The sequence below is a fragment of the Thalia democratica genome, chromosome 3 (genome assembly GCF_965202585.1).
Source record: "Thalia democratica chromosome 3, ktThaDemo2.hap1.1, whole genome shotgun sequence".
Classification (NCBI taxonomy): domain Eukaryota; kingdom Metazoa; phylum Chordata; class Thaliacea; order Salpida; family Salpidae; genus Thalia; species Thalia democratica.
In genome coordinates, this window is record NC_139167.1 from 43,713,383 (window position 1) to 43,738,566 (window position 25,184).

At 27.3% G+C, this 25,184-nt stretch overlaps 1 protein-coding gene across 1 annotated transcript in view; it reads left to right on the forward strand.

Annotated features, from left to right (window-relative positions):
• Positions 1–14,296: 14,296 nt before the first annotated feature.
• Positions 14,297–25,184, forward strand: part of LOC145832314 (cAMP and cAMP-inhibited cGMP 3',5'-cyclic phosphodiesterase 10A-like) — a 60,713-nt gene continuing 49,825 nt past the window's right edge. Inside the window, exon 1 of the mRNA XM_082939632.1 lies at positions 14,297–14,361. Within this exon, the coding sequence (XP_082795758.1) occupies positions 14,297–14,361 (65 nt within the window). The remainder of the gene's footprint in view (positions 14,362–25,184) is intronic.

A 25,184-nucleotide genomic window follows, 5' to 3' on the forward strand; every position in this document is an offset into this window, starting at 1 on the left:
TCGTACTAATAGTTATGACGTTTCGTTATCCATTAACCAAATAAATTTTACATTTGAATTGAAGCAACGTTTAAAGTTTAAAATTAGAAAGTTTGTAAGTACAGTAGAGTCATACATGCTGTTTAGTTGCATTAATCATTTGAGACCATAAAAAGAAAATAAATTTCTATTTTTTAAACTATGTAGTTTTCATAAAGTTTAGAACAGTAACTAACTTAGCTTGTTTTCTTTCCGTTAAACTCAAATTGTAAAGGTTTTCAAATCTGTAAGGGCGAATTGTGTTTCCTATTCCATTAATTACAAACATTGTACAGCCATCTGAATAAGTAAGATTTTCCAATACAGGTAATAATTCAGATATAGCTTCCAAGTATCCTTGTTTTCCTTGACTCATCTAAAAATTATTATTTTTCGTACAAATAAATTGTAAATATTTTTTTTGTTTAAAGATTTTTCTCAAAATATAAAAACTTTTAAAGGTTTGAAAAATTTATAACTCTTAAGAAATTTATTTTAGTAAAACTGTAACGAAATTTAGTGAGCTATTTTTACTAAAGTATTTTTAAGGTATCATTATTTAAATTTATAACTGTTTGAGTACTTATTAAAAACGTAATCATTTTGTTTAAAATAGTCATTGTATCATATTTCAAATCTCCCTGAAAGCTTGTACTCAAATAAGCAAATAAAGCGTAATTTCAAACGATTAAAATGATGATACGAAGTAAAATGATTAGTACATATTAACATTTTATATATCTTTATTTTTTGTATTTTGGAATTTATTTCATGTTTCTGTTTTAATTTCTTTTTTATTACAGTAGGTTAAGATCGCTGAGCGAGTACGCGTTGCACTTACAGGTTCATTATGGCTGATTATTATTTTTGTAGCTTATTACGCTATATTTAAACATGCGCAGTTTTATTTTTTTTTTCAGCAGGCACTTTTTTCTGTGAACAAGACTTCACTTCTTACAGTCGTGTACTTGTTGACTTAATATTAAATGAGACCTAAAAAAATGTTTACATTAACGTGTTTCGGTCTAGTTGTTAAAGTCACCTAGGTTTTATTTTAGTTTCTATACGCTTCTCAAATTTCGTTCTTTTTTCGCAAATGTTTTTCAAGCAATGCACTTTTATTGCAGTCAACTGACTTCAGTAAAAAACGCTAAAAAATAAAAGCAATGTTTTTTCGAACGCTTTTTAGCTTTCGTTGTTTCTCGATTATTGTGTTTCTATTGTGGGTCAAGTGACCTGAGTAAGAACCGCTGAGAAACGAAAGCAAGTGTATTTAGTTTACTATCTGCTTTTCAGCTTTCGTTTTTTTATTTTGAAAACTGTTTCTCAAGCATTGCACTTCTATTGTAATCAACTGAATCCAATAAGAACTGCTGTAAAACGAAAACAAGTGTATTTTTATGCACTTTTCAGTTTTCATTGTCTGTTTTTAACAACTATTCTCGAGTAGAAACTTCTATTGTATATCAACCAAGGCAGACTTATAGACGTTTTATACGCTTAAGGTCTTATGTTTGCTTTGACTTCAGTAGGAATCATTGAGAAACGAAAGCAATTGCTAATACACCTAGCTAAAAGTGCCGTGCAAGCAAACCGTCGAGATCTGTATTGCACGTGTGTCAGTACTTTTTTATCGCTTTATTGTGAGGTTGTTAAATAAATTTTGTGGGCTGAAATATTCTTATTATTATCTGTAGAACGTAAAGATTTGTAAAGATTATATTTTTATTAATTATGTATCGTTATTGTTCTTTACTAAGATTTCTATAGATTAAGTTATACAACTGCTATTTAAATTATATTAAAGGTCATACAGACAGTAAAGTACTAAGGTCACTAAAGACTAAGTTAAATAATCACTATCTAGCTCAAGTTCACTTATTTTTAATTAATTTGGGCTTGTTTTCCTTCGTAAAATAAACATTTTTCAGTCTTTTGTTTTTTTATAATATCTTCCATTTATATACTTTAAATGCATTTTTAGGTTTAATTTATAAGTGGAGAGATCTACTTGGGGAAACATTGTATTATAATATAAATTCGGTTAAATAATTTCTCTAAAGTTTGTCTCAATTTGTAGAGAAACTGTTATTGTTTAATTCAGGACTAAAAGTTTCTTATTGATAGTTTTATTATAAGTTTGTTTTACATAAAAATAACTACAAACAACATTAAAGAGTATAAAACTTATTTTTAATTAGTTTATTTTGAATCTAAAAATATTTTTTGCTAGAGCTTCAAAAAGGTTATTTTCTAGGATTGAAACATATTAAAAATAACTATTATCATTTACGTCTTAATTTAAGAAGTTTAAATATGTAAAAATTTCGCTTTATCTAAAATTATTTCAAATTTGATAAATCTTAATGCTACGATTAAAATATATAATAATCACCTAAAGTTTATAAGTAAATTATGATACCTATTTTCAGAATTAAATTGTTTTAATTTTTTTTGTTATTAATAATAACTTGTTTCCGTTACGTATTTGGAAAAAAGTAGTTCATTAACTTTTTGCTTTGGAAGGTACATATACAACGTTATTGATTTTGAAAGATTAAAAATTTACAAGAACGTTTTATAAACTAAGTAATTTAATCAACTGTACTTACATGCTTTTCTATTAAAAATGACTCGTTTTCCCAATACGTTCTATCCCAAAAAAACTCGCATTTACTTTTCAACTCTATTTCTTTTTCTTTAAGATTAAGCCATCGATTTAAAGTTGAATGTTCAACATTTTCTACTAAAAATTTGTCAAAGTCACAAGGGTTTGTTTTATAAATCTCATCTAAACAACTGTAAATATTATTTTTTACTTTTTCGTTTTCATTAGCAACTGTTTTATAACTAGAAGTGTTTTGAGAAATTACAATTTGAGTGGCTTCAAGCTCTCCTTGCGTTTTAATTTCTCCTTTTTTTTTTATTGGTAATCTCCCCGGGTAAGGCTCGTTAATATACTCAACAAGTTTTTTGTACGGAAAACTATTTGAACCAGACATTTTAAAAAAATATATAAGTTATAAAAAACTTTATTTATCGAAAAAAAAGTACCTTATATGACGTAGCTTTTAAAACTAAATATTTTCAGTCATATCATTCTATAATAATTAAGTTATCAGTTAAAATCAAGTATTTTTAATTTTATATAATCTAATTTATTCCCTAAATCTATAGCGGGTCAACAAACTTTGGCTAACAAAGTAAAATTTACTGCCTGCGATATAATTTTTAGCTAAAATTATCTTTTTTAAAACATAAGTAAAAGTTAATACTTTTTTTAGTTAAATAATTAATTATTAATAGTACTTTACCACTGCTAATTTTATCTTTTTTATTTTATTTTTAAAGTTTTTTTTATTGATAATTATATTACTTAACTGCGACACGCGGAACACTTTCTATTTACAGTGATGCCCGTGAGATGATTTCTAGTAAAATTGGCTTGCAACTTATAAAAGACTGCAAATCCCTGCTCTAACGTTCTAGAACAATTAAATTTTAAACCTAATTAAGCGTATCGGTCGAGTTTTAAAGAGACTCTTCAAATTAAACCTGTCAGCTGCAAATTCTATCATCTTCTGATGGGCTAAACTTCTACTCGTCTTTATTTTGAATTTTTATTCTCGGCGATTGGACAACATTTGTTGGACAATCATGAATGTGCGAAAAATTATAAAAAAGAGAATTTTTCTGTTTTATTGAGAACGGAGAATTCTTTTCAGCTACATATTCTAGAAGCCTTATGGATTCAATCTTTAAGGCCCAGTTTATGTAAGCAGAAAAAGTTTGTATACCAAACTAGACTTTCTAAATATTTATATTAAGTAATTTTAAAGTAATTAGTATCTCGTAAAAATTGTTTAAAGTGTAGTTTTATTTTCATTTTTATCGCTGATTTTTTTTAGTTTGATTTAAATCTAACAAGTTTTATTAGTACATACAGCAAAGTTCTAAAGCAGGGGTCGGCAGGCAGTTGGTGCTCGCGGGCCAAATTTCAAGTTTTCAAAATTTTCGCAAGCCACTGTTTTAGTGATATTTGAATAATCTTTTGGCTTAAGTTTTCGTAACACCAGAGATAGTTTTACTTTTATTCACTTAATTACTTTAAATGACTTTTAACTACACATAAAATGCCTATTTAATATATAAATATCTATTGTAATAGAATTCACATTGTTTAATATACTTAAGTCTTAATAAAATATGTACTTTCTTAAATACTTAAATAGTTAAACTTATTAAAATACTTTTATTGTTTTACTTACAACCTAATTCTCTATAAAAAAACCGAACTTGAAAAACATTTATGGGTCGCTTTCATACATTTTTTATATTATGAACCACCTTTTCATATCTTAAAAAATGTTAACTTTAGAAAATAGGTTTTGCGTCTTAAATAGTTTGCACTTTTTAGAAAATTTAATAATTAGTTAATTACATAAAAGTAATACTTATTTATACTGTAGATAAGCTAAATCAATTTTTTTAGCATAACTAATGCTTGAATACTGTAATAAAATACCTTTTTAGTAATTAATTAGTCTTTTTCACTGTTGTCACTTTAAAAGCAAAAATGTCTGAATTATATTAAAAGTTTACTAAAAGTTAAAATAGCTATAAAAATTCTGTTAATCATGCTTAAATACATAACCAAAACATCATTATGTGCCGCTTACGCGGTAATTGTCTCTTTTTTACTTTCTTCTTTTTTCTCAAGCGATTATAAATTCAACAATCTCAAGTAATATAGCGTTTTTTTAGTTTCTACTGCATTGCAGCGGACTGAACTCAGTGCAGCTTTTCGCTGCACTTAAGCTTTAATGGTTTCAATCTTGTTGTCGAGTTGATTTCGATTTTAGAATACTTTTTAAGTTTGGTTTTAACATTTAGTTTTTAGTTTCTTTTATTCAAGTATTGTCGTCTTTTAAAAGAATTGATAATTTGGTTTCTTAATGTAATGTTGTGCAGTATCTTATCTTCTTTTCGTTTCGCAAATTCATTGTAAATATAATCATTATCGCAGATTTGAACTCACTTTAAATTAGTATAAGTTACTGATTTATTAAACCTTTAGTAAATAGTAAGTAAGTCATATTAGTTATTTAAGTCAACTATAATTTAAGTGTTATCTTGGGGACTTCTATTATACAAGTTAGAGCGCACGTTGCGTAATAAATCAGGCCCATAGTGTATAAGTGGAAGCCTCGGTTAGCGACAATTATTCTAAAAAAGCACAATATGTAAATAGACAAAAAAATACAATTAGTAAACTACACTACAGTCATAAAACTATTCTGAGTAATCAAAGATTTATTCAAAGTGTTTGAAATAAAAGTTTCAGATACATCTGAGTTTTATAAAAATTTCTTAAACAGCTCTAACCTAGTCTAAACTTAGAAAAAAGTTTAATATAGCCTGTTTTTTGGCAACCCTGTTTAAAATAAAGTTCACAAAATAAAGAAATACCGAAGTTTATTAACAGTGAATTAATTATAAAACTAAAAAAAAATATTGTAATTCAGCTTGAATGAAAATTTATTTTTAAAACATTTTTAACAGATGTATAAAAATTTATTGAGCTATTAATGAATTAAAAAACCAAACTTTTTGTGCATTATAGAAATTCTTTATATGCAATAAAAATATTGCATTTAAAAGGAGCAAATGTAAATTATAAGACGAGCTATAAGAACTATAATGCGGTAGTTTGGAATTATTGCGAGAAACGAAAAAAAAAAAAAACAAATCGCTTAAGTCAGTTTCAACAACGCACATAATCATTTTCAGTAACTACAGTATCCTCTCGCTTTATTTACGCACATTGTGTCCATAGAAAAAGTGCGTAAAGATATGAGAGGTCGTAAAGACACGAGAGGTACAAAATATACTTACTATAATGGTTGTTTTTTGAAAATGCTACTAGTTAAAAGCATACTGGGGCTTTTTCACTTTTAAGAATTTGTTTGTATATATGAAAACAAAACATAAAACTATACATATATTAAAAAAAGACTAATTTAAATTTATTTAAAATAATAATACTTGTATAAAAATTCAACAAATTTAAATAATAAGTAGATTTTATCTTTTTCTTTATTTATGTGTGACTTATTTGATACTTAACATTTACATTGTATTTTAGTAAGAAAATTCAACTTATAATTAAGCATCATATTACAATTAAGAAATGATGTGGTGTCTATATTAAAATTTCTTTCTATAGCCTTTTACAAAAATATGCATTTGGTGCTGTAACGGATTTCTTCTTTTGAACAAAAATATAAAAAATATAAGAAAAATGTTTGAGTAACTGGTGAGCATTACGAAGAATTAAAGGCAACTGGCGAAAAATTTCAACGCTTGCTGTGTTACAGAATATGAACTTAAACAAAAAAAAAAGCGTCAAATAAAAACTAGTGATATTTTTACTAAAAAAACAATTGAGATTTGTGTTAAGTGTAAGTTCTATATCTATTAAGTATCACTGCTACTTTATGCTAGGAAGTTTTATTATATTTCTTTTTTAGATGTTTATTCATAAATAGGACAAGAGTGCTGTAATATTTATTTGTGTTTCTAAATTTCTTTATTTGATTATACTTTCATTATTTAACACAGTTATATTTCTTTTAGAATTTTAACTTAATATCTTATTGTTAACAAAATTGCTGATATACTAATAACTAAATGTTTTTCAATTAGTCAAGGAACGTAATTTTACAAAGTCTAAATATATAGAGAGATGAGTTAGCATTTAAAAACATACTTTTAATTAATAATAGACAATAAACCTAATTTGTGCAATATTAAAAAAAAATCTTTTTAAGTTTTAAGAATTCTCAAATGCGTAACTAAACGAGAGTGCGTAACGTCACGAGTGCGTAAAGATGCGAGAGGTTACTGTACAGACTGATCAGAATAAACTGTTTAGGCAAGTTATAAAGTAGCAAAAGAAAATACTAAAAAAAGATGCCGTTAAGAGTTGAAAACTTATTTAAATAATTTGTGTTTGCGTTAGTAAAATATTTTTGTTTATTTCTTCAATATCAACAAGAAGTCGTGTTTAGGAAATGTCTGAAGATTATAAAGCCACATATACCAAATTAGGACTTAAATCAATCTGTTAAGATGCGAGAACTGATACAACAAATATTGCTAATTTTAGAATTTTTATTACAGGTGGTTTTACTAATTTTGACATTTTAGAAGAATTTCTAGGTTTAGTTCCAATACAAAGCACAACAATAGGTAAAGACATTTTAAAAGCAAAGGTGCAATGCACCAATATAAAGTTTTTAAAAGTACAACTTTTTGCTTCTATTTTTAGTATATAATTAAGTTAAAGGTAAAAAAAACTGTCTTAAACAATATAGAACAAATTAAAAGATACTGTTAAGATACTTTAAATGTGTTTTTTAATAGAAAATATTTATATGGTAGATTTTTTGTGTCAAATTGAAATTTCATAACTTTGCATGTAAAAATTGTTTAAAATGCCAGGTTTTTCGATAATTCTCAAATTCAAGGCTTTTTCAGATTTTTTAAGTATAAACTGTCAAATTCCAAGCTTTTCCTGGATTTTTTGGCAACACTAATTGTTCACACTTATATGTATACAATTAGTTTAAATAATAATACAAATTATATCAGCTTAAAGATTTAAAATTTAAAGTATATTTTAATTCAAACCAACACTGTGCATTGAACAAAACACACATCATAAATCTTACCACTCTTTAAAGCAAAAAAGTCAGGCCGGGTGACCAAAACTAGCCGTGTAATGATATTAACATTTCATTTTCTTATTTTAAAGCGGATGTTGTAAACTGTTTTACGCAGTTTTCGTGACGTTCTTCCAGTATTAAAAACAAACAATTTTTTTATTTAAAGGAGTTAATTTCATTTTTATGCGTATATATTTGCGTTTGACTTTCAAATACGCGTTAGTTGCTTATTTAGTTGCTTAGTTATTCCGCGTTACGATCAAGTTACGATTAAATTCAACGTTTTATTCACAACTTTCGAGAATCAAGAAAAACGTCTACATCGCGGAGTTGATGTTAGTATTTTATATAATTTTACGATTGTTAATACTTTTTATAGATTTTGTTTGTGTCGTGATTTAATAGTTTCTTTCTTCAGAACTAAGAATTTTTATTGAAAATAAAGTAAATTGCATTTGTTCAAAGTGTGTTTTATTCATAACTTAGGAAATAGTTTTGTAACTTATACTAATAGTATATTATTTACTTCTCGTAAGTATAGCAGTCAGTAAGTTACTGGAGACCACGTAGTTAAGACATAAACATAAACCAATATTAAAATAACCTATTTGGTTAAATGGAAACCACGCAGTGCATTTTAAGAACCTTGAATCTTCTAGTTAGGAATCTTTAAGCAGTCAACAAAATAAATGCACACAAACAACAATGACGATATCAATCTTAATAATTCTCATCAAGCAGTGATGATGAATGATAATGCTGAATTTTATCCGTCAAACAGCATTCAACAACAATTTAGAAAATCAAGCGAAGTTAAGCAGCTAACAAATGAAGAAGAGTTAAGATTTTTGCAAAAGCAAATAAAAAAATTAAATAATAGATTAAGGCAGTCTAGACCACCACATTTCGAACGTGCGATGCTAGAAAAACGCGCACCTTTTTACGATGATTACAAAAATAGTAATCAAAATAATTTTAATAACTTCAGCGACACTTTGAAGGCGCAAAGACTGAGTAAAAAGTTTAAAAGGTTAGACTTTGTAAGAAACCCTCGTGACACTTTAAGATACTTTGAGGAGGAAATATTAAATGAAAATATTTCTAGTAATACAGAAAAGTATAAATTTTTAACTGGGTTTTGACCGAGAGAAGAGTTGTCAGACTATTATAAAATGACAGAACGAGTCGAAAGAAATTACAATTCTTTAAAAAACTTTTTTATCAATAGGGACAATCAGTTAGCTGAAATTTTAGATAAAATACCAATTTGGAATGAGTGTACAAACTTTAATAAAATATTTGCTACAGCCGTGAGTTGGGCCAAATCTCCAGAGCAGGACAGAATTATGTTTTTTCTTGCATACTTAATGCCCTTTTCGATCAAAGGTAAGATTAGGGAACATTTTCATGAAAGCTTAAAAGTTTTTAAAAGAAAAGGACAAGCCATATGGAATGCTTATAACGCATTAATACCTAAGCAAGTTAATTACGATAGACTACAGCACTATGAGCAAATCATCATAAGTCTAAAATAAATTACCATAAGCGAGTTCGTCCTAATTATCAACAAAATTTTCATTTAAGAGATAATGGTATTAATCATAATTACAATTATCGCCAACTTAATCAAGATAGAGATAATTTTAAACCAAGAAAATCATACTATTGGAATAGTAGTAACAATATTAACATAGCACAGTGTTTGTCATGTCATCAACACTTACCTACAAAAACATCTAATACAACTAAAGAGTTTCAAACAGCTAAAGAAAAAGCTCAGGTAATCAAAAAAATAATAGCGATTGGAGTAACTGGTCAAGTAGTATGGTTTAATGTTCGCAAAGGTTACGGTTTTATTCATCGTGATGATCAGAACAGCGATGTTTTTGTTTATTATACAGCTATCATCAAAAACAACCCTAACAAATTCTTAAGGTCTCTTGCACAAGGAGAAAAAGTCCAGTTTGATATTGTTGTAGGTAAAAATAATATGTCAGAATCCGCAAACGTGACAGGTCCTAATGGTAAAACAGTTCAAGGGTCTAAGTATGCTGTAGATAAGAATTCAAACTACAACCAAAAATTTCAACAAAAAATATTTGACGCAAACTATCATTCTAGTAACCTCCAACAGCAGAAAATAAAAGCTAGTAGAGCTTATAAGCAAGCTTTTACTTTTACAGGGTAAACAAGGTAAACTTAGCGAAGAAAAACATCAAAACCAACAGCAGAAAAATAGCAGTTACTTTAAAAAGTATGATAGCGAACCGAAAAATAAAGTGCCAAAATTGCAGCTTAAAAGTTATAAACATCACTCAGGCTATTACAATTCTTCAAAAACAAAATCAGAAACTAAAGTATCAAGCAACATATAAGCCAAAGAGAAAAACAATTTGGCAGCATTTGATTCCTTTAACAAAAAAGAAATTATAACACAGAATAAAAAAGAGTCAGAATTACTAATAGCAGGTCTAAAACTTTTAACATTTATCATAAAGCCCTTTTGAAGATAAAATATAAGTACTTTCACAAAACTAACAAAACAGACTTTAGTAAAGATAAAAAGTTGTAATTTTTCATTAACATGAAAATCTATTTTAATGTTTTCTAAACTCAGGTAGTGTTTTTAAGAAGTTAAACTGAAAGAAACTATTAAGTGTGTTTTTTTTTCTTTATTTTCTGATAAAATTTCTGAATTGAACAATTTTATAGCTTTTTTACTATTATTAATGTCTTATAAAGTTTTTTATATTTCAAATTACAGTTTAGTAATTGAACTATTTATTAAAAGCTACGATATAACAATTATACAAATAAGCCTTTTTTTTTATTAAAATTTTAGTAACTACATTTTTCTCTAATTTTAAATTAAAATTAAACTACCAGATTTTTTTTTTGCTTGTAAAATAATCAAGTTCAAGTTTAAAGCTTTCAAATTCGACTCGTGATAAATTTTTCCTATAAATTTTGAATTTTAAAAGTACTTTCAACTCCCATTAAGTTTGACTGTTAACGATCGAAAAAGAGCACTCGCTAAATTTTTCTCTTTATAAATTTCTATATGCATAAGTTTTGTGTCTCTTTAAAAAGAAATTCTTTATACTTGAATCCTATAAAAGTTGTGCATGAAAATACTACTTATTGTTTTGTAAAATACTTTAATGAAATGTTTTCTGTTTTGTTTATTAAAGTTTGCGAGTTAAATATTGAGAAAATATGTTTTTTTAAGTTAAAAAGAAAATTAAAATGTTTCATGTGTTTAAACTAACAATTAAACTATTAATTTTCTATTCAATGCATCTTAAAATGCTTAACTTTTTTTGTTTTGTATAAAATAATGGGTTTAAAAGTAAATACTGACAGTTTCGTCATTGTCTTTTGGTATAGTAACATAGTAGTTTTTACTAAACTTTCTTGAAAGAATATCTCAACTTTTTTTTTAGCCGCTTATTTTTGTATAATGAAGTAATACTACAATGATGGACAATGAAAAGATGAGTTTTTTCTATGTCAACAAGTGACTTCGATGTAATTTTGAATTTGAAGTTTAGAGAAGAACAAGCGAATTAAAACAACTCGTTCCTGCTAAATAAACTACCGTAAAAGAAGCAGCCCGATGACAAGAAGCCTAAGGACAAAAAGCCGGAAGACAAGTAAGCCGGAGAGTATGATTGAAGACAACTAAATGACTATCGTTGTTACTTTGTCCTTATGTTGTGTTTTATCTTAATTTTTGTAAATTATGTAATTTTTGAGATTGTAAGTTATTCAGTTTTTTTTTTTTACTTTTTTTTAACCCGCGCTTTGAACACTTAAAAAAAGTTTAGAGTTAAGTAGAATTTAAGGATTTAAATTATTTAAAACCAGGCTTTAAACACTAAATTGAAAATTAAAAAGAAATAATGTAGTGATATTAACATTTCATTTTCTTACTTTAAAGCGGATGTTGTAAACTGTTTTACGCAGTTTTCGTGACGTCCTTCCAGTATTAAAAACAAACAATTTTTTTATTTAAAGGAGTTAATTTCATTTTTATGTGTATATATTTGCGTTGGGAGCCGATCATTTCTAACCCGCTATCATTTCTAACCCGACCACTTCTAACCCGATCACTTCTAACCCGATCACTTCTAACCCGATCACTTCTAACCCGATCATTTCTAACCCGATCACTTCTAACCCGATCACTTCTAACCCGATCAGTTCTGACCCGGTCACTTCTAACCCGATCACTTCTAACCCAATCATTTCTAACCCGATAACTTCTAACCTGATCATTTCTAACCCGATCACTTCTAACCCTATCACTTGTAACCCAATCACTTCTTACCAGATCACTTCTAACCCGATCATTTCTAACACGATCATTTCTAGCCCGATCATTTCTAACCCGATAATTTCTAACCCGATCACTTCTAACCCGATAATTTCTAACAAGATCATTTCTAACCCAATCACTTCTAACCCAATTAAACCCCATCATTTCTAACCCGATCATTTCTGACCCGATCGATTCTAACCTATTTTAATTATGTTACGTTTTTATTTTTTAGTCTAAATTTCATGCAAAAATAAACTAGTCTTAATGAAGTTATTAAAATAATAATAAAAAATTAAACTTTTAGTTACTTTGTAACCGCTTGGTAGCGGTTTAGAGTTGTTTCTAATTAGGGGTTTTTTTCTGACTTGTTTACTTCTTGAAGCTGTACCGCGTGAGCGGTAATTGTCTCTTTTTTACTTTCTTTTTTTGTTTTCAAGCGAGTATAAATTAAGAATATCGCGTAATTAGTGCAGTTCAGTTTTTCTAGTCTCTACTTCATTGAGGGTCTGAACTCAGTGCAGCTTTTTGCTGCCCTTAAGTTTTAATGGTTTCAATCTTGTTGTCAATACTTTTTTAGTTTGGTTTAAACATGTAGTGTTTAGTTTCTGTTATTCTAGTGTAATGTTGTGCAGTTTTTTATCATCTTTTCGTTTCGCAAGTTCATTGTAAATAAAATCATTATCACAAATTCGAACTCAATTTAAATTAAGTAACTGATTTATTAAACATTTAGTAAATAGTAAGTAATTCATATTAGTATATTTAAGCAATTATAATTTAAGCGTTATCTTGGGGACTTCTACTTTATATAAGTTAGAGCGCACGTTGCGTATTAAATCAGGCCAATAACCAGTATATAAGAACCTTTACCAGGTAGCGACATGATGACCCGGACGTCCAGTTATTTATAGCTGGAATCGAACACAGATACCTTCATTAAAATTTTTACGTTTTGTAGATGGTAACTTGAAAACAGAGTAAAATAAACCTTATTTAATAATATTATAAATTCGATAAATTTTAGGGCATTTATTTAACCCAGTCATCTGGTCTGTAAAGTTTTAAAAATGAGTTTAAAATTTCTAGTTGGAAAAACAACTAAGTAGTTCGAGTTTGTGAGAGATTTGTGTTGTTTTTTGCAAAAAGTAATTAGCTTTATTGTGTTGAATTTTATGTTAAAGTGGTTTGGGAAAAGCTAATGGACATGTGTTAGAACTAAAATGTATTTGTTGTGTAGATATTATTGCAATTCATTGTTGAAGCGTTTTTCAAAATGAGTTTTAAACTTGTACGAGCAAGTTTAAACAAAAGTTTGTCTTGTTTTCAAGTTGTTCCGCGTTTTGTCAAATTAATTAAATATCGTTCAATCGTTTTAAACATTTTATTAAAAATTAAAATGAAACTAAAGGCTTCTAATAATAAAACTTTCTTATAACAAAAAGAGTTTTAAACGTCTATAAAAGTTAGCAACTGTAAAGTTTAATTGTTTTGTTTTCAAACAATCGTTTAATTTGAACTATAATGGATAATAAACTTTTTAAACTGCATGTAAAAACATTGTTGTTTTTTCGTTCGTCCTTGTAAAAGTATTTGTATGAGGTTATTAAAACTTGTTTTCGAGTGCATAATCGGTTAATGAAGTGAAATTTCTTAAGTTTATTAAACTTAATTTAGTTTTATATTTAGCAACAATGTTATGTTCAAACTTTAAACTATAATATTTAAAGTTTTTTTTTTACAATGACCTTGTTAATTGCTTGTAACAAACTTTATTGGCTTGTTTTTTTGTTGTTATACACTTCAGCTTACTTATAAAAACACAATTTTAATAAGGTCATTTGAGCTATTAATATCTTATTCAACATTTAAACGCTAACAACAACTTTGTTTTTAACTTTCTTAGAATGTTAAAGTTTTATAAATTAATATAAAGTTCAGGAGCTATATATTTTTACGAAACAAATTTAAGCTTTTGAAATGAATATAATTGTTTGTTTTGTCAACTAACTCATGTTGAATGTGAAATGTTTTTAATATACTAAAAGTTTTTATAATGAATAATTAGTTTAAACTGAAGCTATAAATGTTTTTTAAGTTTCTTATAAACATACTTAAAAGTACTTGAAAGTACTTGAAATAGTATTTTCTTTATATTTTTGCTTGAACTTTAATTGCACTTTCGCACGAACGGCTCGAGAAACGAATCGGCGAGGAGCGGTAGAGGAGACGTATGAACGAGGTGAGGAACGAGGAGATGAAAGAGGAGATGTATGAAGAGACGGATCAGAGGATTCCGTAGCGCCAAGAGACCGCTGGGTGAGGCAAGGAGACGGTTCCGTAGGGCCAAGAGACCGCTGGTTGAGGCAAGGAGACGGGTTCCGTAGGGCCAAGAGACCGCTGGTTGAGGCAAGGAGACGGTTCCGTAGGGCCAAGAGACCGCTGGGTGAGGCAAGGAGACGGTTCCGTAGGGCCAAGAGACCGCTGGTTGAGGCAAGGAGACGGGTTCCGTAGGGCCAAGAGACCGCTGGTTGAGGCAAGGAGACGGTTCCGTAGGGCCAAGAGACCGCTGGGTGAGGCAAGGAGACGGGTCCGTAGGGCCAAGAGACCGCTGGTTGAGGCAAGGAGACGGATTCCGTGGCGCCAAGAGACCGTTGGGTGAGGCGAGGAGACGGATCGGCGTGGACCGGTCAGACGACGAGGAGATGTGCAGGGGCGGAGCGAGTTCCGGCGGCGAGGAGATTTTTTGAACTGTCTACATTTTTCTGTTATTTAAGTCTTAATGTGTTCTAACCAACTCTTAAGTTTTATAAACGATGTTGATTTGATTGGTAAATGTTTTTAGCATATAAATATCTTCTAGCATTTAAGTTCTATTTTGATGTATATATATTTTTTTTTTTTTTTGTCAACCGATAGTTAAAAGCTTTAACGGTTACATTTAAACATTTTGACACTTAAACATAATTTTAACTGATTTCTAAGCATCTTCTTAACGTAACACTTGAAGTAAAGTTAAAAAAATTAAGAAAATACCCCACACCGAAGTTTTTTACACCGGTTTTAATTAAGAGTGTCTTTTGTCTGTGTAATCGTTCTCTTGTCAGAATCTAAAAGTTTTCATCTAAAGTTTTTTAAAGTTTTACGACTTGTTAGCAAAGTAAAGTTAATGTTTTTTCTAAACCGTAGCTGAAACTCCAATTTGACCGTTTTAGGAGTGAAAATGTAACCGCTTGGTAGCGGTTTAGAGTTGTTTCTAATTAGGGGTTTTTTTCTGACTTGTTTACTTCTTGAAGCTGTACCGCGTGAGCGGTAATTGTCTCTTTTTTACTTTCTTTTTTTGTTTTCAAGCGAGTATAAATTAAGAATATCGCGTAATTAGTGCAGTTCAGTTTTTCTAGTCTCTACTTCATTGAGGGTCTGAACTCAGTGCAGCTTTTTGCTGCCCTTAAGTTTTAATGGTTTCAATCTTGTTGTCAATACTTTTTTAGTTTGGTTTAAACATGTAGTGTTTAGTTTCTGTTATTCTAGTGTAATGTTGTGCAGTTTTTTATCATCTTTTCGTTTCGCAAGTTCATTGTAAATAAAATCATTATCACAGATTCGAACTCAGTATAAGTAACTGTTTTGTTAAACCTTTAGTAAATATTAAGTAAGTCATTTTAGTTTATTTAAGTCAATTAAAAAATAAGCGTTATCTTGGGGACTTCTACTTTATAAGTTAGAGCGCACGTTGCGTATTAAACCAGGCCAAAAATAGTTATATAAGTAGAACTTTTACCAGGTAGCGACAACTTTAAACATAATGATTTTATTGTGTTACGTAAAAATATTATTAGTATAGATTTTAATTTTAGTATTAACTTAACATAATCTTAATATATTTTTATTACCTCATTATCCTACACATATTTTTAGTTTTTTCTATTATTTTTGTTTTGTTTTTTCAATACACTTTAAGAGACGTTTTTCGTTAATCATATACAATTTACTAAATTGTTTACCTTAAAGTATTTTGAACACTTCTTTGTAAGATTTTAAAATAAGCAGTGATAATTATATCTTAGTTGGATCTTATTGTATTTAACGTGACTAAAATAGTTTTAAGATAAGCAAATTTTAAAAAGTCAACTTTTACAATTGTAATATTCAGATACAAAAACTTTTATATTACGGTCTAAAAACTGCATTGAAAGTCTTACGTAAATGTTTTGTTATTGCTTACTAATGTATTAACCTTTTATAGTAGGGTAGTTTTAACTTTCATCTTAATAACTTATACAAATTGTTATGCAATTTGCATAGGCCTATTCAGATAATGGATTTAAACCAAACATTAGAAGAAGCTAAAAACTTTTATTATATTAAGTGGAAAAGCATGGTTTTTGTAAGAAACTAGCTATAAAAACAGTTATGTTATATAACTAAACCGCAAAAGTTGTTATGTCGATTAACCGTCTGGATTTCACATCATTAATAAATTCGTACTTAGTTATAGAGCAAAAAAAATTGTTTAACACTAACAGTTAAACAGACAAGTTTATTTGTATAACAAGTTCGAGGGTAATTAAATCTCGTCTATGTTTTAATTGCGAATTAAATTAGTACTTTAATTGACAAACACTTCTTTAAAATTACTTTATTATGAGCAGTTGAAATAACGTAAGTAAAAACAAAATAAGTATAAAAAATAAAACATTTTGAAATAGAATAATAAAATAACTATAGTTGAATTAAGTATAATTATGAGCAGAATTTTATAAAAACTCCATTAAATTCTTTGTTTGTTTTAATCAAATATTTTACCAGACGATTATTACACAAAACATATTTTTTTTTATTCATTACAGTAAAGCCAGCTTGCAGTCTATTGACTTTGTTCTCGGTGGTTTTTTGCACCTCTAAATTTCTATAAAAATGATGAGTTTTTTCTTTATTGAAATTTAAACCTATATAACAGGTTTCACAATACAAAATGGTTTTATTATTTTGTTATAAGTTTTTAAGTTATATAGTTTAATCTAGTAATTTATACTTACATTTCAAATATAATGATCGCTAAATAATCTAAAGTTTTTGTGTTTTTGAAAACATGTAAAACAATAACTTTCAAAATATGTCATGAAAATTATTTTAGAAATATCTACTAATCGTGAGAATAATTGTGTTTTAGCAAGTTTAAATTTTGAAAATTTTTAAATTTTTATGACAAATGTAAGTTTATTTTTCCCTACATAAATTTTATTTCAAAAGAAAAAGTTAAAATGCGTAATAATAAGTTTTCGACACTAAACTTTCATAGTTAAGTTTGTTATAACTAAATATAACTTAATTACAGTTAATCTTTTTATACATTTTACAAGTTGATTTAAGAATTAAAATTAAATTAAAGTTCGAGTAAATGACAAGTTCTGAATATTTAAAAAACCTTCTACCTCTACTTTTGGCTTTGTATTAAACAGTATACACTTTCGTTTAAAGAATTTAGAATTCAATGATATTAGTTTTAAATGAAACCACCATTATAATTACAATTACTAAATTTTATTAACTGTATTATTTAAAGTTTCATAAACGCTGATATTAATATTTTTAAAAAGTTGTATTTCATATAAATTCTCCCTGAATTTGGAGGCAAATTGGTAATCTGGTTTCTACTCTTAAAAAAATATATTAAACATATAGAATCATTTCAAAAGAAAGTACAGAATAGACTTTAACCGCTGCGATACTTATTATATTTCTTACATTGACGACTATCAAAACTTAATATTCAATCTTTAGAATACAAAAGACTTACACTTTTCGTAATGCTTTTTAAAACTAATTAACTACACTTAATTAATAATCCAATTTTAAACCTTTTTGTCAAAACAATAAATGAACTAATTAATATCAACAATTAATTTTTAACAAAAGCTATCTGAACATTAGGTTTTATTTTAAACAAAATAAACTATACTTCAAAAAAACAATTTTGTTGAGATTTTTTTTTTAACAAATCCTTATCTTTAAAAAATAATAAATTAATATATTAATACAGATCGGCTAAATAAATTTCGGGTTAGATATGACGGGTTATAAACGATCGGGTTAGAAATGATCGGGTTAGATATGATCGGGTTAGAAATGATTGGGTTAGAAGTGATCGGGTTTAATTGGTTTAGAAGTGATTGGGTTAAAAATGATCTTATTAGAAATGATCGGGTTAGAAGTGATCGGGTTAGAAATGATCGGGTTAGAATTGATCGGGTTAGAAATGATCGGGTTAGAAGTAATCGGGTTAGAAGTGATTGGGTTAGAAATGATCGGGTTAGAAATGATCGGGTTAGAAGTGATCGGGTTAGAAATTATCAGGTTAGAAGTGATCGGGTTAGATGTGATCGGGTTAGAAATTATCGGGTTAGAAGTGATCGGGTTAGAAGTGATCGGGTTAGAAGTGATCGGGTCAGAAGTGATCGGGTTAGAAGTGATCGGGTTAGAAGTGATCGGGTTAGAAGTGATCGGGTTAGAAGTGATCGGGTTAGAAATGATCAGGTTAGAAATTATAGCGAGTTAGAAATGATAGTAAACCATTTGCGTTTGTCTTTCAAATACGCGTTAGTTGCTTATTTAGTTGCTTAGTTATTCCGCGTTACGATCAAGTTACGATTAAATTCAACGTTTTATTCACAACTTTCGAGAATCAAGAAAAACGTCTACATCGCGGAGTTGATGTTAGTATTTTATATAATTTTACGATTGTTAATACTTTTTATAGATTTTATTTGTGTCGTGATTTAATAGTTTCTTTCTTCAGAACTAAGAATTTTTAATGAAAATAAAGTAAATTGCATTTGTTTAAAGTGTGTTTTATTCATAACTTAGGAAATAGTTTTGTAACTTATACTGATAGTATATTATTTACTTCTCGTAAGTATAGCAGTCAGTAAGTTACTGGAGACCACGTAGTTAAGACATAAACATAAACCAATATTAAAATAACCTATTTGGTTAAAGCCTGATATTTTAGCATACAAAAAGCAATGCAAGCCAAAAACTGAAAAATGACTAAATTGGCCTGAGATTTGAACTCTTCAAATAGTCATAGTCTGAGCGTGTGGCAAATTTTATTTGTTTATTTGATCGAACTTGAACTATTTTGATTAAAAATGTACAAACTTATTAAATTATCATTTCTCAATCTTGTTTGTATTAATTAGATAGTTCCAAAAACAGCAACTGTTTATGTTAGTATGCAACGCAAAAAAAATAACTTATTTTGCCTAAAAACATGGTTTGAAAAATCAAAAAGTATACCAAACAAAAACTTTTCAACTTAAAACATATATATTGTTTTAAATGTGTCTGTACACACTTAGATATTACATGTAGAAACAATAATGTTAGAAAACTTTGCACAAACTAAACTTTATCTCGTTAAGTTTTAAATAAAAAGTGGTTTAAAATATGAGTTGGTGTGCATAGGAATTAATTTAAAATACAAAAAAAAATTTTTTAATCAAAGGTGTCAAATCCAAAATAAAATTAACCTTATTTCTTCTACTTATTATTATTATTATTAATATTATTATTATTATGTTATTTTCAATGTTTTTGAGTAAACTAGAATATAACATTTAGAAATAAAACATCTGTTGTAGAAACTTAGGTATAAAAAACGTGTAAAAAAACAAAACTGTAAAGAAATGACATTTTAGTAAATAACTGTGCATTACTTTTGTACAAAATGAAAAAATTTGCATTTAGTTTTTACCAAATAGGTGTTATATAACTATCTTACTTCAAAGCAATTTTTACACTCTTTTTTCATAAAATAATTTGCTGTTGTAAGAAGAAATTTATTATTAAATTGAGAAAAAAAACCTGGTAGAATGCTACCCTGTCTTTTACACATTTTAAGCTAAATCAGTTAAGTCTTTTAATTGTTTTAAAATCTTATACAGGAACTTAAAACTAAATTTATCAAAAAAATTTAACTTGAAATATATTTTTGCTCAGCGGGCCGCATTTGGCCCGCGGGCCGCAGTTTGCCTACCCTGTTCTAAAGTATAAACATTTAGTTAATTTTTAAATTCGATTATTACGTCATTTTATATTTCAAAACTTTAAACTACAGTATAATTTTATTTCAATTTCAACTCAGTTTAATTTAGCAAGAAACAATTTTTGACAAGACTTACTACGAAAGTACTCAAACAAATGAAATAAAAATTTGATATGTTTTATTATATTTTTTAAATAAGTTATGCAGCGTAAAAAAGCTGTTCAAAATTTTATTAATAAAACTTTTTTGATCAAGTTGATGAGTAAGATTTACGTCTCATTCAATTGGATGTAATAGTATATAACTGAAAACGTGAACAATAAAACACTAAGTTTAAAGTAAAGTTATTTGATTAATCTTACATTGGTTGCTAATACTTCTAGCAGAAATTGTTCTTAAATTACGACTATCACTTGCACTTATTATGTTCTAATTGCATAGGTTAATAAAAACGTACTTTTTACTGTAGGTTTTTTTCTTCTAAAAAATAGTATATTACTTTTTTGTACGATTTAAACAGATTAATTTTACTATATCTTTCATACATCTTTCTATTGACAAACAAAATGTTTGGTTCATTTTAGTAATTGTGTTCATAGGAGCTAATTCTTTAAATAGTTGACTTTGGTCTCATTTTTTGATAAATCATGAGGAACTTTAAGTTATCAATAATATTTTGTGCTTAAAACACATAAGCATTTTTAAAAATATTTTTTTTTAATTTTACACATTGAACTCTCTAACTATTACAAAACGAAATTTAATTAAGAAAACGATTTGTAACCAAAGCATAAGTTTAAGTAAGAAACACAAAAGTTTGTACTTTTGATTTAAAGAATTACCAAACAAAACGAAATAAATTTATTGTGTCTGACTTAATAATTGATACTTTTAGAGCTTTATATTTATATGATATATTCATTAAAATATGTTACAAAATGTAAATCTAACTAGCAGTATTTTTTTATGAAAAGTTACATATGGAGTATAGTAATACCACTATAATTGATTATAAGTATTGTTTACTAATTGAACTTAAAATATAAAATAGTTTATACAATTTTTAAGTAACACACTTTCATATATATTTGTACTTTAGTTAATCAGTAGTTTAAGAGATTTGTTGTTTAATAGGTTGCTTATAAAAAATGTTCTCATTCTAGAAAACAAATAGTATGTATTTTTATGGTTGAGTACTTATAGTTATATGAAAATTTAAATTCCGACAATAAAGTTCTAATAAGAAATTTTAAAGTCTACAAAAGTAAATTGTAATAGTTTTGAAACTTGAAACTTGGCGCGCGAGAACCAATCGCTTGTCAACCCCTGATCTAGACCAAAATGGTTGCAAGTTAAGATATCAAGTATTTTTAAGTTTATATAACTTTCGATTACTTTTATAAAATACTCATGAACAATTCAAAAAAAAAAATTATATTTTTAATAAAATTATACTACTTGTAAAGTATATACTTTTTATTGTCAAATAAACTTAAGAACAGATCTACGGAGTCTATAAAATGTTAGAGATAAAGAAATATAAAATGTTAGAAAACACACGCTAGAAAAAAAGCATGTATAATTATGTATAATGTTTATATGAGTAGTAACTATAAACGAACTTTATGGTTTGAAAAAAGTTTGGAATAAAAACATAAAGATATAAAATTGTCTACAAAAATTACAAATTTAATAAAAGCATATACTAACCTCAAAAAAGCTCTAGGAATAGGTAAGTTTTTAAAAATGAAAATTAAATTAAATTGTGCAGAAATTTTACGTCATAATAAATTAACAAATTAATCAGTAATTTATGCAGCTTAAAAACATGTAGTATTAAACTTGTAAGTGTTTGTGATTGTAAATGTGAATGTTGTGAAATAAATAAGTGCATAAGTAGACATAGTCATTTAAAGTAGAATCGTCGGTTGTGGGGACAAATATTCGATAAATCTTGTTGCTTGTTCAGAAGTAGGTCTTTATCTTCTGCTGCAATTACTGCTCTTTCTGTATTGCAAGTTGGGCAAATTCCACTTACTCCGCTAGATGCATGTTTGATCTTTGAAACAATACTCAACTCCATGTTTGGCCTTTTACCGTACCTGTGAAAAAAGGTCCAGACATAATCCGATAAATGCGTGCTTTGTTTTTTATTTATGTTTTTAAAAGTATGTTTATGGTTAGCATATCTATCTTTGAAACTACCTGCTGTACTTCAGATATAAATTTTATCAGGGCCCTTACTTTCAACTTTAAGTTTATAAATTACATTTTTAATTAAACAATTACCTTTTAATGGACAGTTATCTTTATTTATTTTATACGACAATTACATGTTTTAGGCATATTACTTAACTTATCACTAATAGGCTTAGATGGTTTTGAATATATACTCATAGTATTATTGTTATGCATTTTACTTATACTTTTGGCACAATTATCACTTACTTGTTCCAAGTTTTCTTTTATCATTTTAGCAATACTTCTAGTTATATGTTGATTATTATAATCTTCACTAGTATTAGTACTATTGATAAGAATATTTTCATTATCATTACTATTAAAATTATCATTACAGCTTATATCTTTTATGTTTAAAATTTTAATATGTTTTTCATTATTGTTACCCTAATTGAAATTACCACTATTAGGATTATCATCATTACTACTGTTATAATCGCTACTATTAAAATTATCATTTTTATTATTACTGTTATTATTAATATGATTAGTACAATTAGGAATATTATATATATCCATGTTATTACTTACTTTATTTCTAGAATTATTATTTGTATTAGCTTTGATATGTCTATTTTAAAGTTTGAAATTACTGTTTTGTTGTGCGACTGTATTAAAGTTTTAAAATTACTTATGCAACTATAAGAAATTTTAACTGTCTTTCTATTAAAAATTTTATTACAAAAGTGGCTATCGGGGAAGTGTTTATCGACTAGCTTTAAAAAATTTTTACCTAAGTTTATATTAACTGAAGAGCAATATGGAGGATTATACCACATTATATGTCGATTACGCAGTTTTTTGCGTTTTTTATCTACATCTAATTTTTCATATTTTAATTTACATTTAAAACTTCGATTTTTTAATTCAGTTTTGTACGGTGCTTTTATTTCGTTATATATCCTTTCATTCGAAGAGAGGGTACTTAAACGTTTTTGTGTCATTACTGGGAGGCGTTTTTTTACATGATAAAGGTGGTCAGAATTAATATTAATAAAGTTTAACAAAGAATTTGGTTTACGGTACGGACGTTAAGTATTATTAGACAAATTTAAAGTAACATCTAAAAAATTCGTTATTTGCGCTCCTAATTCTAAAGTTATTTTAAAACCGATATCACACATCAATTTAAAAGTTGATTTTTTAATCTTTTCGTAAACAAAAGGTTTTGAAAGATCAACGACACCGAGTCCATCATCTCTATCAATCCGCAAATATCAAAAATACTTTTGAGTTTACTTAGAATGTATAACCCTACAAGATCGCACACCTCCGCTCCATGAAAACTACCCATTGGTATATCAAAATAACTACCAGTGTCATTTTTCTTCCATACATCATCACATGAAAAAAGTAAAGAATCACACGAATAAAATATAATGTCTGAACATCCCTTTGGCGAACAAGCACACTTATCAGGTTAGATTGTTTCATTACACAAACGCCCTCATCCAAAAGATGAGATGGCGTGCATTCTATTACGAACAAAAGTTGTGTAAAGAAACAAAGTATGTTTCTGATAATTCTGATGCTCATTTGAACACAAGTAAATTAAGTACAATAAATAAATCTTTGCCTTTCTTGACTTAAAAGTCGGCACCAATCTGTGTAAAATTAATACCATTTGAATCTGAATTAATTGATTTAATTAATAAAATTGAACTTAAACATGGTAAAACTAATAACTTTCAATATAATTTACGTAACAAAATTAATTCTATAAAAAAGTCTTGTTATTTAAACTTGTTGTTTTTGCAGATAAAACTAATAATTTATATAAAAAATTATGATAAGTTACATTTAGACAATATCAAAAAAAACTATAAAAATTGTAGCAATAATCCTGCTGATACGATAAACTACCGTGCACAAGAACTTTTAGATGAAAATAATATTACTGGTAAATGTATACCTAAGTTAGAAAGATCGCAAGCGTATATAACAGTCATATGATCATAAAGATCATAAAGATCATAAAGTATGATCATAAGACAATTTTCTTGCAAAAGTAAAGTGCAGACTAATAAGTAAAAGTAAAACGCATATTGGTAAAATATCTAAACAAATTTTAACTACTATAATTAAAGTCATAAGAACAGCCACTAGTCTAAACTAATGGAAAAATACTGGTGAACTATTACAATGGTTTAACAATATTAACAATAAATGTAGTAAACTTTTTATTAGCTTTGATACCGTCGAATTCTATCCGTCTAACACAAAAGCACACTTGATTAACGCACAAGATTTTGCCTCCCAATTTTCTAATTTTAATTAATCAGATACATACATTGTATTTCATTTGTATGACTCTTTACTTTTTTCGGGTGATGATGTATGGAAGAAAAATGACACTGATAGTTATTTTGATATACAATGGGTAGTAACGCCTTTTAACGTTACATCCTATTACTGTTTATTCTGTTTAGTTTAGATTATTTTTAAGCTGCTATACTAATGAAATATGGTACTATTATGCATTATATTGTTTTAGGCTCTGTAGCGCCACGTAACAAAGTATTTTAAAAACAATTTGTTTGCATTTTTTTTGTAATTTATAGACAAAGTAGCTTAAAACTATTTAAAAAAAGAAAAATTCACTTAGCAATACTCGAAAAATACTTAGTTTTAAAAAAATCTGTGCATGTCATAATGCAGATTTTGTATTTTTGTTTGAACTATCAGTTTTTTTATACATTTAAATAAATAACATAATATACTAAAGAATTAATTCTTAACAAATAAACTGTTTCATAAAAATTCAGTAGAAGGCATATGCAGAAATTATTTTATATGTATAAAAGTTAATAAGTAAAAGTATTTTTTTATCGTT